At 40.9% G+C, this 18,288-nt stretch overlaps 1 protein-coding gene across 3 annotated transcripts in view; it reads right to left on the reverse strand.

Annotated features, from left to right (window-relative positions):
- dennd1a (DENN/MADD domain containing 1A) overlaps positions 1 to 11,761 on the reverse strand; it is a 28,821-nt gene extending 17,060 nt beyond the window's left edge. For 2 of the 3 annotated variants that reach the window (XM_028024691.1, XM_028024688.1), the window contains exons 1-5: positions 11,591 to 11,761; positions 6,418 to 6,482; positions 4,346 to 4,389; positions 4,014 to 4,063; positions 720 to 839 (exon numbers count right to left, since the gene is read on the reverse strand). In XM_028024691.1, the coding sequence (XP_027880492.1) occupies positions 720 to 839; positions 4,014 to 4,063; positions 4,346 to 4,389; positions 6,418 to 6,482; positions 11,591 to 11,607 (296 nt within the window). In that variant the 5' untranslated portion in view covers positions 11,608 to 11,761. Of the gene's footprint in view, positions 1 to 719; positions 840 to 924; positions 1,262 to 4,013; positions 4,064 to 4,345; positions 4,390 to 6,417; positions 6,483 to 11,590 lie in introns of those variants that run through there. The other variant, XM_028024689.1, reaches the window with a different exon arrangement.
- Between the last annotated feature and the right edge of the window lie 6,527 nt (positions 11,762 to 18,288).

Here is an 18,288-nt window from a genome sequence, read left to right on the forward strand (position 1 = left end):
AAATATGCCACATAAACTGATCAGTACATTATTGCGAGAGAACGCAAAACCTAATGCAAGTCAATGCAAAAGTATTGCGAGGGAATGCAAATGTTTTGTGAGGCAATGCAAAAATATTGCGAGGAAACATAATACTTTTGCGAGGTAACACAAAAGAAAAAAAAATCCTCTATGTCCCTTAGGGGCTCCGTGTCATAGCATCATAGACATACTCTATAATTTTCATCTCCAAAATAAACTGTTGTATGTATCCAACAAAAGAGATTAAGACATTTAACTGTCCTGCAGGACTCTTCATACACAGAAAAGCTCGTAACAAATATGCAAGTCCAGTATGGCTTCACTTAAAGTTTAAGCAATGTGTAAGATAAGCTGTTCATTCACAGAGACAATAATTGCTTTTTATTACCATTTTACATTGTTACACTGATCATGTTTTTTCTGTCAACTTTATCCCTTTAATTGCTGGAATAAAGCTCAGATTTTCAGATATTAAAACAAACAACAACAAAAAAATCAACAATACTGCCATCAAGAAAAACACAGCTTTGAGCTCCAATCAGATCAGTTTCCTTTTTTGACAAAAATGACCATCAGAATTATTAACCTTTTTTAATGACTAACACAATTACTTTATTATTTCAAGGGCTATGTTTAAATTGTTTTCACAGGATTGTGCAAACAATATGTGCTTCAGATCCTAAAACACTCAGACCCACCTGAGAATGCAATAGCAGGTGTGAGCTCCTGAAGAGAGGCGACAGAAACCAAATCTCTGTTTACTCTCAATGTCAGTCAACACAAATGTGAAGTTCTGGCCAACCTGGTTGATTGTCAGGCTGCAGGGGGCAGATATTACATGAAATGAAGAGTTAGAACATCCAGACTGAATTCAGATATCTGAAAGATCAAACTGCAAGGTACCTTAGACTCTGAGGAGAAAGAGAAACAGGCTCAGACCAACTCATGGGTTAATATAAAGGAATAGTATGCATTGTATTTGGGGCCTTTTGTCATTTTTGGGCCTTGTGAGGCCCAAAGAGAATCCGGTGGTTGTGGCTGACAGATCCAGAGAATATAGATGGGGAAAAAACTGTTGGAAATGAGGAAACACCTTGCAAAAAACTGGAGAATGAGTAAAAACCTTTGACATGATCACTCGCATTTTATCATTCGCAAAATGATTTTAAGGAATCGAAAGACTGTGCTTTAGGGAGATGCATGAATGATCACTTTTTTCCAGTTTCATTAATTCATTAAATTGTTTTAATCTTGTTTCTGTGGTGTGAATGTACCGCTGTTGAGTCCTTTTCATTTTTTCTTTCCTTTTTTTTCTTTTTTCATGTGTTTTATTAGCCAACAGGATGCTATCCTGGTGTACACATAAACATTCTCATGCTGGTCCAACACAGAGAGCACTTGTGTGCTCTCTGTTGGATCATACATGTTCTAGCTTGTAACATACAATGTTACAAGCTAGAACATTGTATGTTTCATTATTAAGAGGAAATTATTAAAAAATTTCAACAACTGAAGAAAACATGATGTTCTAATACAACTCCATCATAACTTAAGAGGAGAGTAAATTTAGGCGTTGCTTTCTCCAACTACATTTTGGAATCAGAATGAAAATTCCTTTTAATGTCACTGTGCAAGAAAGCACAACGAAATGTAAAAAATAGCAACTCTCAAAGGCATTGAAAATAAATAAATAAGTGTATTTCAATAAATATAAAAAATATTTTTAACATGTTGTGTTTAGAGCAGATAATACATGTAGCATATGTATATCTGCTCTAAACACAAAACTGGCTCTCACAGAACAAAATGTTCATTTAATTTTTTGATTAGATATTTTTAACCATGTTTCTTGTCACATAAATAATCTAAGTCATACTTTAACTTATATTTTCCCATTTAAAATGTCATTAACATTTATTTCTAATGCATTTTTGGCACTCTACGTATCTAGAAGAGATACTTAGCCTACAAAAATAGTCTACAACTGCTTTAAAAAAATTGTTACAAGCTAGAACATTGTATGTTTCATTATTAAGAGGACAATAAGAATAATTCTAGATTTCTTATAAGTACAGATGCCAAACCTACACAGAGTTTTAGCTCTGCTGAGCCATAGACTCCCCCAGATCTCAGCAGTAATGACTTCATGGCATTCTTCTTAAATAAAATTGATTCCATTAGAAGTAAAATTATTGGCATCCTCACAAATGTGATTGTTTCATCCTCTTTAAGTGATACACCACTGAATGCAACTATAAAACCTAATAAGTGTTTGAACTGTTTTGAATCAGTTGAGCTTTTGGAGTTGTCAAAAATATTCGTTTCTTCCAAACCCCTCTGGACCGCTTCACAACCAAATTATCAAAAGTGTTGCGTTTGATTACTGCCCCAATTTTAGATATGATTAATTTATCCTTAGTAGATGGACATGTACCACAAGCTTTTAAGGTAGTTGCAATTAAACATTTGCTTAGCAAACTTTCCTTAATCAAGATGACTTAATTACAGAACTATATTAAATCTTCCTTTCCTACCTAAAATCATTGAGGGAATAGTTGCTAATCAAGTGTGTGAGCATTCAAATAGTAATGACCCGTTTCAAGAGTTTCAATCAGGTTTCAGAGCTCATCATAGCACTGAAACAGAACTTGTGAAAGTTACAAATGATGTTATCTTGGCTTCAGATAATAGACGTGTGTCTGTTCTGGTTTTGTGAGATCTCAGCGCTGCAACACAGTTACCCAAAATATTCTGTTGTGGGCAATATTGTGAATATTTACCATGCAGGTAGGGAAAAGCACTAGGCTGGTTTAAATCCTATTTGACCAACAGATTCCAGTTTGTTCATATGAACAATAAATCTTCACACTCCAGGGTTACTTGGGGAGTGTCACAGGGCTCTGTGTTTAATCAATTTGTTTTACTATATGTTTCCAATTGGAAAAATTATCAGGCAGCATAGGGTAAATTTTCATTGTTATGGTGAATACACACAGCTACATCTATCCATAAATCTTGATTCCAAGGTAGATTACAGGCATGTCTTGAGGACATTAAAACCTGGAAACATTCTTCTTTTAAATTCTAACAATACATAAGTTGTTGTCTTTGAACTAGAACATCTGAAAAAGAAACTTAATCAATCATTTGATCTGGATGGCATTAAAATGGACTCCGATAATAAAGTTAAGAACATCTGTGTTATTTTTTTGTCACTTAAATTGTACAAAGAGGTTTCTAGAATGTTCTCCTTTCATCTCTGGAATACTGCCATAATGAAAAATATTTTGTCCAGGAGTGATGCTGAAAAACCAGTCCATGGATTATTACTTCAAGGTAGGACTACTGTCATTCTTTGCTAAAAGGAAGTTCACAAAATACAGTTAAAAGCCTTCAGCTATAGCACTCCTACATCAATCTTCTGTTTCTATTTCGTGTATTTGCTCTGTCTTCCGAGATGGTCTTGGCAGATGGCTTCTCCTTTTGAGCCTGGTTCTGGTTCTGTTGGAGGTTTCTTCCTGTTAAAATGGAGTTTTTCCTCTCCACTATCAATCACTACATGCATACTCGCTATGAGTTATTGTTATAAAGTCAATGACACAATGCAAGTGATTGTCTATGGTCACTTATCCAGGAGAATTGAATGCAACATGTCAATAATTCAATGAAATCTGCTGGGTTTCCTTAGATTGAAACTTTTCTTAACTAATTTGAATAATTAACTGATCTTGACAAAGAGGATAAATTGTTATATACAAGTAAAATTATATTGAATACATTTTTTTCAAAAAGTGCCTTGAGATGATGTGTTGTTCACTGCTGCTACTTAGCAGCCAAACCAAGTTTAATGTCCTATTATATTCAGTTTTTTGGTTATTGCTTGTTGTTCCTTAAGTGCTTTATGAATATACACATTTTGCTTAGGAAAGTATAGTCAAAATGCATGTTTGGATTGTTGAATCCCAATGATGTCTGTATTTAAGTGTATGTACCTGTCCATGCTGAAGGGGAAGCAGAACTTTGGCACAGTAAGAAGAGTTTCCTGTAAAGCAAAAAGAAATTGATGCGCAATATATCTGACAGACTGTACATAAGTGAACAGATTTAAAGAGATAGACATGTAAAAAGTGGTGTTGCAAAGAGGAAATTTCAAGGTCAACAGGCAGAAATGTAGACAGAAAAATAAAATAACTAATTGGGTGTTATATACTGAAAGCAGCTGAAAACAAAATCCCATGCAAAAGAGCAGCAGTGTGTCAATTCATTTAAACTCTTTACAAAATCTGAACGTTAGAGAAAGAAACATGATAGACTGTGTTAAAACCTGATCAGGGTAGTCAGCGGGAAACTGCCTTTGCACCTCCAGTCCTGTTTAAAGTGGACACAAAGAAGTCAACAAATTAAAGTTCTACCATTTGATGTCAAGTTCCACAATTCAAATTCAAAAACATCTAAATTGTGGTAAATAAAAATGAAACTGTTTGCAACAACATATGTTGTTGATTCAACATGTTTGATTCAACATATAAAAACAGCATGGTCAAGAACTGATGAGGTAGTACACAGGAAATGAGCAACAGGAAGGACTTCTTCGAAATATAGCTGACAAGTTCTCCTCAGAATCCAGGAAATCAGTCAAACACAGCAGTTAAAATCTGCCTTATACAGAAAAGGAAGAGTGACATTTTCATAACTATTAAATTAGGTTCTGCTGTTTCCAATTGTTTACTCTTGGAATGGTTCTTCATCAGGCAGCAGTTACTGTGTCCCCTCTGTAGTGCAGTAATCAGATGATGGGTGCCTAATTCCTAAGACCCCACAGGTTCTTTACTCCATCTGGGATCTGGTGGGGTCGCTCTGACCCCATGTGAGCTTTTACAAGGTTTTTGTGTATGTGTGTGTGGTTTCAGAAATTGAGTCTAATGGGAAATTTCTCCCCCCGGACCCACTGTCCAACCGTGACATTTTCTGGGCTTCTCCAGAGCGTTGCAAATCATATAATAAACTGAACTTGACTACACTGTTTGATAATTAGAAACAATTTGAATCTATGGACTTTTGGAATCTGTATGACTGGACAGAATGGACTTTATATTTGTGTAAAGTTCCTGGAGGCGACCTTTGTTGTGAGTTAGCTCCACAGAGCTAAACTGAACCAAATATGTTAGGACTGTGATTGTCTTTACAGGGGCTTGGGAAAGTTATATTTGTTGGATTGCTGCATAATTTTTATGAAATGCGAGAAATTGTCAACAAATTCATACAGAATAGACATGGTTCACATTGATAAGTCCTCTTCATTGTTTTTAATTGCAAGGAAAGAAGCCTGTCGCTGACCTGGTGGAAACATGAATATTTGGGGGCGGGGGGCAGATCCAACAAACAACTTGGGATCTGGAGATGTTTCTCTCTTGATTAAAACAAAGCAAAAAATCTGTTTGGGACCAGTTCTATAATCATAAGAAAAAGATGATGACTACAACCTGGGCAGGATTACCCTTGGTCTGAGTCTCATTAAAGCTGCATTGCGTAATTTTTATTCATTTGGTTAGTTAAAACAGTCACTATTCCAGGAAAACTCTTTATCTGCCGACATCAGTGGCCATGCTAACCAGCCTGAGCCATGCTAACTAGACTGAGCATTCCTGGCAGACACTGTTATTAGAAAGAAGCTATAGCGCAGCAGAGAGCAAGGGGGAGGTGGGAAGGAAAATGAGCAGCTCATATATGAGGATGATTGCTAGCACTAAGACCATCCTCCTTGCGCTGGTTGGTTGTTTCTAGTTAGAACTGGGAGAAAGCAGAGCAGCTCAATTTTTTCATAGATTATATAGCTCATACCATACTGTCACAACATGGTGAAAGTTTCAACAAATATGTAAAAATATGTGTAGGTTTATATACTGCGGCTTTAAACACAAAAATAGGACAACGATCAACCGTCTAGACCAGGGGTGGGCAACTCCAGGCCTCGAGGGCCAGTCTCCTGCAACTTTTAGATGCATCTCTACTTCAACACACCTGAGTCAAATAATGAGGTCATTAGCAGGACTCTGGAGAACTTGACTGTTCTCAGGAGGTGATTCAGCTATTGGATTCAAGTTTGTTGGACCAGGGAGACATCTAAGAGTTGCAGGACACTGGCCCTCGAGGACCAGGATTGCCCACCGCTGGTCTAGACATATCAATGTTGTTGAAAAGTGAAAGGTGGTTCATTCAGCCTTACATCTTTGCAAGACTGAGATTAATGAGAACATGAGGGTTAAAATGCCCCCCTTTCTTCACCACATGTTCTGATCTTAATAGTGTAATGATGGTTGACCTGACAGGGCCATAAAAAAAGATTTTCATGGATGTCTGATGATACAATGGCTAGATTAAAGTCCACAAACTTACCAGAGATATGCTGCCCTGGCTTAGCTACCTCCAGATACACTTCAAAGGTTGACTCTGGGCTTTCCCTGGAACAAAACGTGAGAAATTATATTGCAAGCTGTTACAAGCCAAACTTAAACCCAGGGTATATATATATATATATATATATACAGTACAGGTCCTTCTCAAAATATTAGCATATTGTGATAAAGTTCATTATTTTCCATAATGTAATGATAAAAATTGAACATTCATATATTTTAGATTCATTGCACACTAACTTAAATATTTCAGGTCTTTTATTGTCTTAATACGGATGATTTTGGCATACAGCTCATGAAAACCCAAAATTCCTATCTCACAAAATTAGCATATCATGAAAAGGGTCTCTAAACGAGCTATGAACCTAATCATCTGAAACAACGAATTAACTCTAAATGATTCCTGAGGCCTTTAAAACTCCCAGCCTGGTTCATCACTCAAAACCCCTATCATGGGTAAGACTGCCAACCTGACTGCTGTCCAGAAGGCCATCATTGACACCCTCAAGCAAGAGGGTATGACACAGAAAGATATTTCTGAACGAATAGGCTGTTCCCAGAGTGCTTTATCAAGGCACCTCAGTGGGAAGTCTGTGGGAAGGAAAAAGTGTGGCAGAAAACGCTGCACAACGAGAAAAGGTGACCGGACACTGAGGAAGATTGTGGAGAAGGGCCGATTCCAGACCTTGGGGGACCTGCGGAAGCAGTGGACTGAGTCTGGAGTAGAAACATCCAGAGCCACCGTGCACAGGCGTGTGCAGGAAATGGACTACAGGTGCTGCATTCCCCAGGTCAAGCCACTTTTGAACCAGAAACAGCGGCAGAGGCGCCTGACCTGGGCTACAGAGAAGCAGCACTGGAATGTTGCTCAGTGGTCCAAAGTACTTTTTCGGATAAAAGCAAATTTTGCATGTCATTCAGAAATCAAGGTGCCAGAGTCTGGAGGAAGACTGGGGAGAAGGAAATGCCAAAATGCCAGAAATCCAGTGTCAAGTACCCACAGTCAGTGATGGTCTGGGATGCCATGTCAGCTGCTGGTGTTGGTCCACTGTGTTTTATCAAGGGCAGGGCCAATGCAGCTAGCTATCAGGAGATTTTGGAGCACTTTATGCTTTAGCTTTATGGAGATGAAGATTTCATTTTTCAGCACGACCTGGCACCTACTCACAGTGCCAAAACCACTGGTAAATGGTTTACTGACCATGGTATCACTGTGCTCAATTGGCCTGCCAACTCTCCTGACCTGAACCCCATAGAGAATCTGTGGGATATTGTGAAGAGAAAGTTGAGAGACGCAAGACCCAACACTCTGGATGAGCTAAAGGCCGCTATCGAAGCATCCTGGGCCTCCATAACACCTCAGCAGTGCCACAGGCTGATTGCCTCCATGCGACGCCGCATTCAAGCAGTCATTTCTGCAAAAGGATTCCCGACCAAGTATTGAGTGCATAACTGTACATAATTATTTGAAGGTTGACTTTTTTTTATATTAAAAACACTTTTCTTTGATTGGTCGGATGAAATATGCTAATTTTGTGAGATAGGAATTTTGGGTTTTCATGAGCTGTATGCCAAAATCATCCGTATTAAGACAATAAAAGACCTGAAATATTTCAGTTAGTGTGCAATGAATCTAAAATATATGAATGTTCAATTTATATCAGTACATTATGGAAAATAATGAACTTTATCACAATACGCTAATATTTTGAGAAAGACCTGTATATACAGTATATGTATGTACGTACGTACATACGTACACCAGTATCAACTGATTCTATGATATTGCTGACTATTTTTTTCTACTTCGAACATAAACAGGCAAAGAAGATACCCAGAAATATTTTTTCACCCCAGGCATCCGGTCGAAATCATCATCGCACTAGTTCTGATTATATCACACATATAGCGAGTCCACAACATCCTAAAATTGTAAGCCATACTTTAATCTTTGTCGTTTTTCTGTACTCTTTAAAATACAAGTGCTTTCTCTGGTTAATGTTCTAGTTTTCTTTTTTTGTAAGTTTCTGTAAAGTGCGATGGTGCAGTGAATGGGAATGTTCTGTCATTCATCCTCACTGTTCTTAGGAAGGACAAATGTCAGTTTGTCTGGAGCAATACTGGAATACTGTGACATTTTATTAAAACAATACTCTGTCCTTGATGAAATATTTTTTACATTTCCTCAGAAGTGTACCTTTTTTTAATGCGCTAATTGTTGTGCTAATCATTGTGCATGTTGTCTGTAAGCTTTTAATATATTGACAATTTGTACAATTCTGTGATAGTATATTGGCAATGTACTCTTGAAAAATTTGAATATTTTAAATACACAATGTATGTTTTTTCAGCCGGAAATGTTTTGTAACTGATCCTTCTATGTACTTCATAATGTGTATGAAGCATGTAATGTACTATGGCAAAGAAGAATAATAAGACATTGATAAGTCACTGAAAAGTGTACTTCGTTAGTAACTATAATGAAATAAAAGTGTAATTGGAGCATACTGTGATCACACTACTAATATATAAAATATGTAATGCTTATATCCTTAAAATACATTCTAAATATATTTTCAATGTAATTCAATCACAAAAATAGTACACTTAAGATATACTAATCACGCACAATTATATTACATGAAACGCTGTATACTTAAAGTATACAAAGTACAACTTTAGTTGTTCCAAAAAAGCACATCATGTAGAAAATCACTTTAAATTGTGATTTTCTACAATTTAATTACTTAAAATACACCAAGTACAAAATTTGTTGCTCCAAAATAACACACTTCAAGTATACTGTTAATCAGTCTGGCTTCAAGTGTTTTTATGTATGCTAAAATTGAACATGCTTAGTATATTTATTTTTCACTTGGGTGAGTTTTGCTCTTGCTGTTGGACCCCCGCTACGCGCTACTGAGACATGTTCTCTCACATCGAACATCTCCTTATTGCTGAAGCATGTACCTTTAAAACATAAATAAATGTTTTTGATGTCCTAAAAACTTTTAGGACATCAAAAACTTTTGATGATGATGTCCTAAAAACTTTTAGGACATCATAAGTTTTAAAACTTTTGATGTCCTAAGAAGAGACAAATAATCTGTGGGAAAAAAAAGAAATCGAGCTCCTCTTCCTCCTCCCTGTGATCTGCAGAATTGCTCTGCTCGGTCAGAAACAACCAATCAGAGCCACCACAAAGCAATCAGCCATGCTCTTAGGAAGTTTTGACTTAGTAACTTAGGATTGTTTATTTTAATGTAACCTGCATTTGACTTTGAATGAATGTTTACTTTTTTATTTGACACTACTTGATATAAACGGTGTTGTGAAATTAATTTGACTTTACGTATAATTTAGGCTGTTGAGCCTCAGTGTTAAATATTGTATTACTAATTGCAAGTTTTTCAGTTGTCTTTTGAATACTTGCTGCACTGTGCCTGCAAGTATTTTGCATGTTTCTTGTCTAAATTATTAGATTTTATGGTTCCATTTTGCCAGATCGCATAGTAGCATTTATACCTAAAGAGAAAAATTAACAGCCAATCCATGTGATCGGTATTAGTGATTGACAGTGATTGGCCCTAATGGGTGATCGATATCAGCAGGAATAAACCTGATCAGAGCTGCAGTAGTTTATATTGATTGTATTTATTGTATTCATTGACAAAATCTGTGCAGATAAGCCATATTAATCTTGTTTGCAAAACCTTTGTCTGTTTTAGCAAGACATTACTCATTGTCCAGGGGCAATAGGCGAAAATAGCCTTTTGGCTAATTCTGGCACATTTATAAAAATGTTAATTAATGTGCATTGTCCTTACCAAATTAATTAAATTATTATTACACAGTTTGGTCAGAAATAGACAGTCTGTTTCCCCTATAGCAAAAAAATACATTTTATATGTCTCCATGCAGAATAAACTTGTAACAGAATGAGACAGATAAAGAAGAAAAATCAGAAAGGAGTAACTAAACAACAAATAACAGATTGGTAAACAAACATAAACAAAATAAACAGAAATCCTACCCAATATAATAAATAAGTTTACACAGTGTAAATCATCTCCTCTAAATTGCTACTTCTTAACACAGCTCTTTCTGACACTTCGCCTTCAGCACGTCATCACAACAATGTCACCACATTATGGAGTTTACAATCACTCTTAGAAGTGTTACACTGAGAAGTATTTCACCTGATAAACTTAACAGATGTGCAATTCTAGGTGTTTTGTTAATTGATGCTGTTGCTAGCCTGAAGGAGCTGTGTTGTACAGGATCGGGGAAGGAGTGCTCAACTGGGGGACTGCAGCTCTAGGGAGGAGCTTTATGGGAGTGAACATTTATGCACCCTGAATGGGTGTAAGAACAATGAGAAAAAGATAAAAGACGAAAATAGTTATATATTGGACCTTACAATGCCATCGCACTAATGTTTGCTTTGTCTTCACCATGTCTAAATGCGTCAGTGCATTGAGTTACTGCCATGTGACTGACTCATACTTTAAAAAACAACTGAACAACTTTACCCAATAGCAGGTGATAGGTGGCCATTCATTCAAAGGAATACGAACTAACTGTTGGTAGTATTTCTGTTCACTCTTGCATTTTACTTATCAAAACTTTAGATATTTTCTCTAAATAGTCAATTTTGGTAAATGACTCAAAAGAGAGAAAAAAGCCTAAAGAACCTTACTAAGCAGACGATAAGAATCACATATAATTAACACAATTGAAACCCATAGAAAAGCAAGTTTGACAAGTCATATTTCCAGATTTTATCATTAACTTTTTTCAGCACGTCAGGCCTGAAACCTCTCACACTGTTTAGTAATAATGTCCCACAGTTACCATAACAACTGCATCTTTCATAATGACGTTCGGCGCCACTTATCTGTTTTTTTGTTTAGCAAAAGCACCAACTAACTAGCAGCTTCTATGGATGATGGTTAACCTCACAGTCTAAACACCTTAATAATGTAATGTTATTCTCTGGTCAGATAAGTGGAGGGAGAGGCACCAGTACTTCAACTAGTGTCGCAACAAGTCAGGGCCTTCCATATTCCTTCGTTCTCAGGGACTATGAGAACAAAGCTAACAACAGCAGCTTGCTAACAACCTCCAGAAAAACTGTGGCAAAGTACTCTTACTTAATTCTGGAGCTCATCTTTAGTTGTCGTCCCGCCGTTGCTGGCAGAATGTTAGTGAGCGCAGACGCGTCGGTCCGGGGATGTTTTTGAGATCCTAGCTTGCCTGTCAAACACGGCTGTGCAACGCCATAGTGTTAGTCCAGGCGTATGTCACGCTCTACCTCGCAGCTGACGCTGGGGTTTGTAGTTCTCTTGTAACCATCTCAGATACATTAAAATGCTTGATAAACTACAGGTTCCATACTACATAACGTGAGTGACGTGGTTTCTTCCAGCGGCCAGTTTGATTCATTCAGTCTTTTGTGTTTACCGTTACTTGTCAGGAGTTTCCGCTGGGATAGTATAAAAATTAGACAGTCTTTCACTTTGCAGACACAATAAAGAAAATCTGTAACCTCCTGAAAAATCGCCTTGCGTTTATATACTGCTATTTTATGTGAGATGTTAATGTAAATAAGCCAGTTATGTTATTCATTATTAATTTTAGTTATAATTTTTACATAACCACGTTACATCCACAATAATACTGACAATCTAACTGTTCATAGTGAATTTTAAATGTTGTGATGTTAATGTCGCTTTATAAAAATAAACCATCCATTTATTAAAATAATACCACAATGTGAAATTCAATTACCTCTACTGGGGCTGCCACCTTATCGTGGCATCAGTGTCCCAATGATCCTAGGAGCTAGCTGTCTGGGGCTTCATGCCCCTGGTAGGGTCACCCAAGGCAGACAGGTCCTAGGTGAGGGACCAGACAAAGCGCAGCATGAAGTCCCCAATGATGAACGGCACCATTGGACTTTGTGTTCCCTCGCCCGGACGCGGGTCACCGGGGCCCCACTCTGGAGACAGGCCTGGAGGGGGGGCACGACGGCGAGCATCTGGTGGCCGGGCTTTTTCCCATGGAGCCCGGCCAGGCTTAGCCCGAAGAGGAAACATGGGCCCCCCCTCCCATGGGCCTACAACCCGTGAGAGGGGCAAAAAGGGTCGGGTGCAGTGTGTGATGGGTGGAGGCCGAGGGAGGGGACCCTGGCGGTCCGATCCTCGGTTGCAGAAGTTGGCTCTTGGGACGTAGAATGTCACCTCTCTGGTGGGGAAGGAGCCGGAGCTAGTGTTTGAGGTCGAGAGGTTCTGGCTACAGCCAGCTTCGGCGCCTGCACGTTGGGGTTTACCCCGGTGAACGAGAGGGTAGCCTCCCTCCGCCTACGGGTGGGGGGACGGGTTCTGACTGTCGTTTGTGCTTACGGGCCGAACGACAGTTCAGATTACCCACCCTTTTTGGAGTCCTTAGAGGGGGTACTGGAGAGTGCTCCTCCTGGGGACTCCCTTGTTCTGCTGGGGGACTTCAACGCTCACCTGGGCAATGACAGTGAGACCTGGAGGGGCGTGGTTGGGAGGAACGGCTTCCCCGATCTGAACTCGAGTGGTGTTCTGTTGTTACTTCTGTGCTCGTCATGGATTGTCCATAACGAACACCATGTTCAAGCATAAGGGTGTCCATATGTGCACTTGGCACCAGGACACCCTAGGCCGCAGTTCGATGATGGACTTTGCCATTGTTTCATTGGATCTGCGGCAGTATGTCTTGGACACTAGGGTGAAGAGAGGTGTGGAGCTGTCCCCTGACCACTACCTGGTGGTGAGTTGGCTCCGGTGGTGGGGGAGGAAGCCGGTCAGACCTGGCAGGCCCAAATGTGTTGTGAGGGTCTGCTGGGAACGTCTGGCAGAATCCCCTGTGAGACGGAGCTTTAACTCCCATCCGGCGAGCAAAGTGGCATGCGGCTCGGGTGGTTGCTGAGGCAAAAACTTGGGCATGGGAGGAGTTCGGAGAGGCCATGGAGAAAGACTTCCGCACAGCTTCGAGGCGATTCTGGTCCACCATCCTGCGTCTCAGGGGGGGATGCAGTACGGCACCAACATTGTTTATAGTGGGGATGGTGTGCTGCTGACCTCTATTCGGGATGTTGTGGGCCGGTGGGCAGAGTACTTTGAAGACCTCCTCAATCCCACCAACATGCCTTCCATTGAGGAAGCAGAGCCTGGGGACTCTGGGTTGGGCTCTCCAATCTCTGGGGACGAGGTCGCCGAGGTGGTTAAAAAGCTCCTCGGTGGCAAGGCCCCAGGGGTGGATGAGATCTGCCCGGAGTTCCTTAAGGCTCTGGATGTTGTAGGGTTGTGTTGGCTGACGCCACTCTGCAATATCGCATGGACATCGGGGGCAGTTCCCCTGGATTGGCATACTGGGGTGGTGGTCCCCCTGTTCAAAAAGGGGGACCGGACGGAGGGTGTGCTCCAATTATAGAGGGGTCACACTCTTAAGCCTCCCTGGCAAGGTCTATTCAGGGGTCCTGGAGAGGAGGGTCCGTCGGATAGTCGAACCTCGGTCAGGAAGAGCAGAGTGGTTTTCGTCCTGGTCGTGGAACACTGGACCAGCTCTACACCCTCGGCATGGTCCTGGAGGGTGCATGGGAGTTCGCCCAATCGGTCTACATGTGTTTTGTGGACTTGGAGAAGGCGTTCGACCGTATCCCTCGGGGAGCCCTGTGGAGGGCTCTCAGGGAGTATGGGGTACCGGGCCCTTTGATACGGGCTGTCAGGTCCCTGTATGACCGGTGTCAGAGTCTGGTCCGCATTGCCGGCAGTAAGTCGGGCTCGTTTCCGGTGAGATTTGTACTCCGCCAGGGCTGCCCTTTGTCACAGATTCTGTTCATTACTTTTATGGACAGAATTTCTAGGCGCAGCCAAGGTGTTGAGGGGATCCGTTGTGGTGGCCTTAGGATCTCATCTCTGCTTTTCGCAGACGATGTGGTCCTTTTGGCTTCATCAGATCGTGATCTGCAGCTCTTGCTGGAGCGGTTCGCAGCCGAGTGTGAAGCGGCCAGGATGAGGATCAGTGCCTCCCAATCCGAGGCCATGGTCTTGAGCCGGAAAAGGGTAGAGTGCCTTCTCCGGGTTAAGGGGGTTGTCCTGCCCCAAGTGGAGGAGTTCAAGTATCTCGGGATCTTGTTCACGAATGGGGGAAGAAGGGAGCGGGAGATCGACAGGCGGATTGGCGCAGCGTCTGCCGTCAAGCGGGCGCTGTACCGGTTCGTCGTGGTGAAGAGAGAGCTGAGCCAAAAAGCGAAGCTCTCGATTTACCGGTCGATCTACGTTCCCACCCTCATCTATGGTCATGATCTTTGGGTCATGACCGAAAGAACGAGATCGCGGATACAAGCGGCCGAAATGGGTTTTCTCCGTAGGGTGTCTGGGCTCTCCCTTAGAGATAGGGTGAGAAGCTCAGTCATCCGGGAGGGACTCAGAGTAGAGCTGCTGCTCCTTCACATCGAGAAGAGCCAGTTGAGGTGGCTCGGGCATCTGGTCAGGATGCCTCCTCCCTTGTGAGGTGTTCTGGGCACGTCCCACCGGGAGGAGGCCCCGGGGAAGACCCAGGACACGCTAGAGGGACTATGTCTCTCGGCTGGCCTGGGAACGCCGTGCGATTCCCCCGGAAGAGCTGGAAGAAGTGGCCGGGGAAAGGGAAGTCTGGGCCTCCCTTCTGAAGCTGCTACCCCCACGATCTGACCCCGGATAAGCGGAAGAAGATGGATGGATGGATGGATGGATGGATGGATGGATGGATGGATGGATGGATGGAAATTCAATTGGCAATACAAGGACCCATATTGGAATAATTTTTCTCCAATATTAAACTATAAAAGGGTCCTCATTCTCTAAATTTGACACATTATGACCACATCTGATGTACTTTTCTTTTCAGATACTATCTACAACTGTGTAAATTATTATGGTTTATTTGCTAGTAACCAGTCAAGTTTTAGAGATAAACACACAGTATAAATTCTCTTACAATTACGGTAGTTTTGATAATTATAAAATATCTGTTATTGTTCTTCTTGACCTCAGTTCTGTTTTTAATACTGGTGTTTATGCAATTTTTTTTAGTGGCACAATTGCTCATTACATTAAAATTTGTCTTTCGATCTGTGTTTGTTACAGTTTTGCTTTTAACAAACACAAAGTTGCTGCAACTTTGTATTTGTGTTTGTAGGTTTTAAATTTGATGGAATTTCTTTAAATGAATAGGGGAAAACATGTTTTATGCACGGATAAATAGAAAATATATCATTTATACTTTGTAGAGATTTGGTTGAACTTTTAGAGCACATTCATGAATGTTGGTATTATACTTGCAATTACAATTAGAAAGACAAACTATCTGACTGAACTGCCTCCTGCTAGCTAGGTTATTGCAAAAAAAAAAATTGTTGGTCTCTGTGTTCATTACTCCTGTCAGTTATTTCAGTTCTCCATCAAATGGCGGAAAAGGGCACGGTTGGCGGAGTTGGCTACTGCGGGTGTGCACATAATCTTGCTTAGTGACAAAAACATCAAATATCTTTACTGTCAAATCAGTCTATGACATAAAAGAAAACTTTAAACAAAAAGGGAATAGAATGTCAGAGTTCGAAAGCCAGTGCGGAATGATATCTCCAGGAGCAAAATTGTCAAAAGAAGAATTTTCATTACAGAAAAGAGGGTCGGACGAAAAAGGTGGTTGACATAAACTGGTTTTTGACTGGACTGGAAGGGTGGCTCAGATAAAGGATAACGATGATGATATGGATTTGACTAATTAGTCAAGCTGTTAGTGGAAGAGAGAGAGAGAAAGAGGGAGATTCGAGAGAGAAAATGAAAGTTTGATTGGGATGCAGGTTAGTAAAAGAACTTTGAAAGAAAACAGTTCAGATGAAGAGATTCCTATAATCTGCAAGAAGATTGTTAGAGAGAAATTTAAAGTAATTCTTCAATTTAAAGAAGAAGATGATTCAGCTTGGTCCAGTAGCACTATCAAGAGAACTCAAAAAAAAGATTAGAGATATTTCTTTAGTAAAACTCTTAAAGATGGGAGTGAAATGATCATTTGTAAAACAGAAGAACAGAAAAACACAGCTTTGAATATTGAGAATAGGCCTAGCTGTTGACAAACTGTGAGCGAAAAGGATTTTAGGATAGTAGAAAGTAATAAGAGGAGTGATAAGAATACCTGTAAATGAAGACCTAGAAAAGATTAAAAAGAACATTAGGTGAATCAGATAAATATATTGTTGAAAATAATAGATGGTGAAAGAGTTGAAAGTTCATCTATAATAATAGAATTTCAAGAAAATATACTTCAAGAGAGGGTTAAGATAGCTTAGGCTAGCGTTTCTCAACAGGGGCGTTCAGAGGATGGCAGGGGGCGCTGGCAGACATTTTTACAAAAGGGGGGCGCTGTTATTCCTTTGGGGGACGTTTGCTCAAAGGTAAACTTTACACCTTATATGCACAACAATACCAGTTTAGACTTTGAGCAACTTGCTAAAACTGTATTGTGTAACATTAAACATGCTTGGCTGCAATTGCATCGATGGTAGCTCTTCTTCTCTTCAGTGTTTGCTAGCTTCTCCTGCTACTGGTAGCTTCACCGCATCAGTTCAGCCAGGGCTGTGCAGAGAACTTTGGAAGGGCAGGGGCTCAAAGTTAAAAAAGGGCACATTAACAAGATCTTTAAACACCGTACAACAACACAGCACCAACCCATAATAATCAAGAATTTAATTGGATCCTACTATATCATTGCCATCATGTTGGGACAAGGCAAAGCAAATGTATATTTTCCCCATCAGGTATAAAGTTGCTGTTTCTGCTGCTGACAGTCCTGGAGATCTAAGTTGATCTGAAACTGTCGATGTTAAACAGACCATCAGAGAGAAGGTGCCTGGTTATGAAGTTGTGAAATAAGCAAATTTGCTGCCATTTTACTAATTAAGCCCTAATAATATCTATTTATGGCGCCGGCGCAGCTGGCTGCCTGCAGACGCAGCTCCCGTCGTGTGTGTTTGTCTGTGTATATTTGCTGTAACTGATTAAGGATCAGTGCTTGAAGAACCCATGGATCATCAGTTGGGCTTTCCTCAATGGCTGGATGTGGTTCTGTCGATGTTCTCTGAGTTTGTCTGCTACTTTTTCTACTCTTGGATGTGGAGAACCTCGCCGAGCAGAGTAGCGGCATTGTTTGCTTGCGTGAACGGCTGATTATGCTGTGGGCCTCTGCTGCTGCCCGGAGATGGGCCTGTGGTCCAGGAGGAGTTACGGAGGAGACGACGGGGCTGCAGGTCTGGAGTTGAACGGAGGTAGAAGAGGAGACGGCGCAGGCCAGCGTTACCGGCGATTATTGTGGGGAACGTGAGGTCTTTGGTAAATTGGACAGACGAACTCACGGCACTGGTTAGGACCCAGAAGGAGTACTGGGAGTGCAGTATCTTCTGCTTCACGGAAACCTGGCTGCACTCGCTTATTCCGGAAAACAGCGTGGATGTTCCTGGATCTTCCTTGGTGCGGGGGACAGGGACTTTTCCAAGAGTCGGAAGAAGAGGGGCGGTGGGATTGCACTTATGTGAGCGAGAGGTGGTGTAATCCCGGCCATGTTAACGTGAAGGAACAGATTTGTAGCCCGAAACTTCTGGCTGTGGGAATGCGGCCGTGTTATTTACCGAGGGAATTTACGTCCGCCATTTTGATCACTGTCTACATTCCCCCATCAGCTGATGCAGCGGTGGTCTGTGACGTCATCAGCTCTGACACAGCCAAACTCCAGACTAAACACCCGGACGTTGTTATTGTGTCTTGTCTCTTGTCTTGTCTTGTCT

Source organism: Xiphophorus couchianus, chromosome 8 (assembly GCF_001444195.1).
Source record: "Xiphophorus couchianus chromosome 8, X_couchianus-1.0, whole genome shotgun sequence".
Classification (NCBI taxonomy): domain Eukaryota; kingdom Metazoa; phylum Chordata; class Actinopteri; order Cyprinodontiformes; family Poeciliidae; genus Xiphophorus; species Xiphophorus couchianus.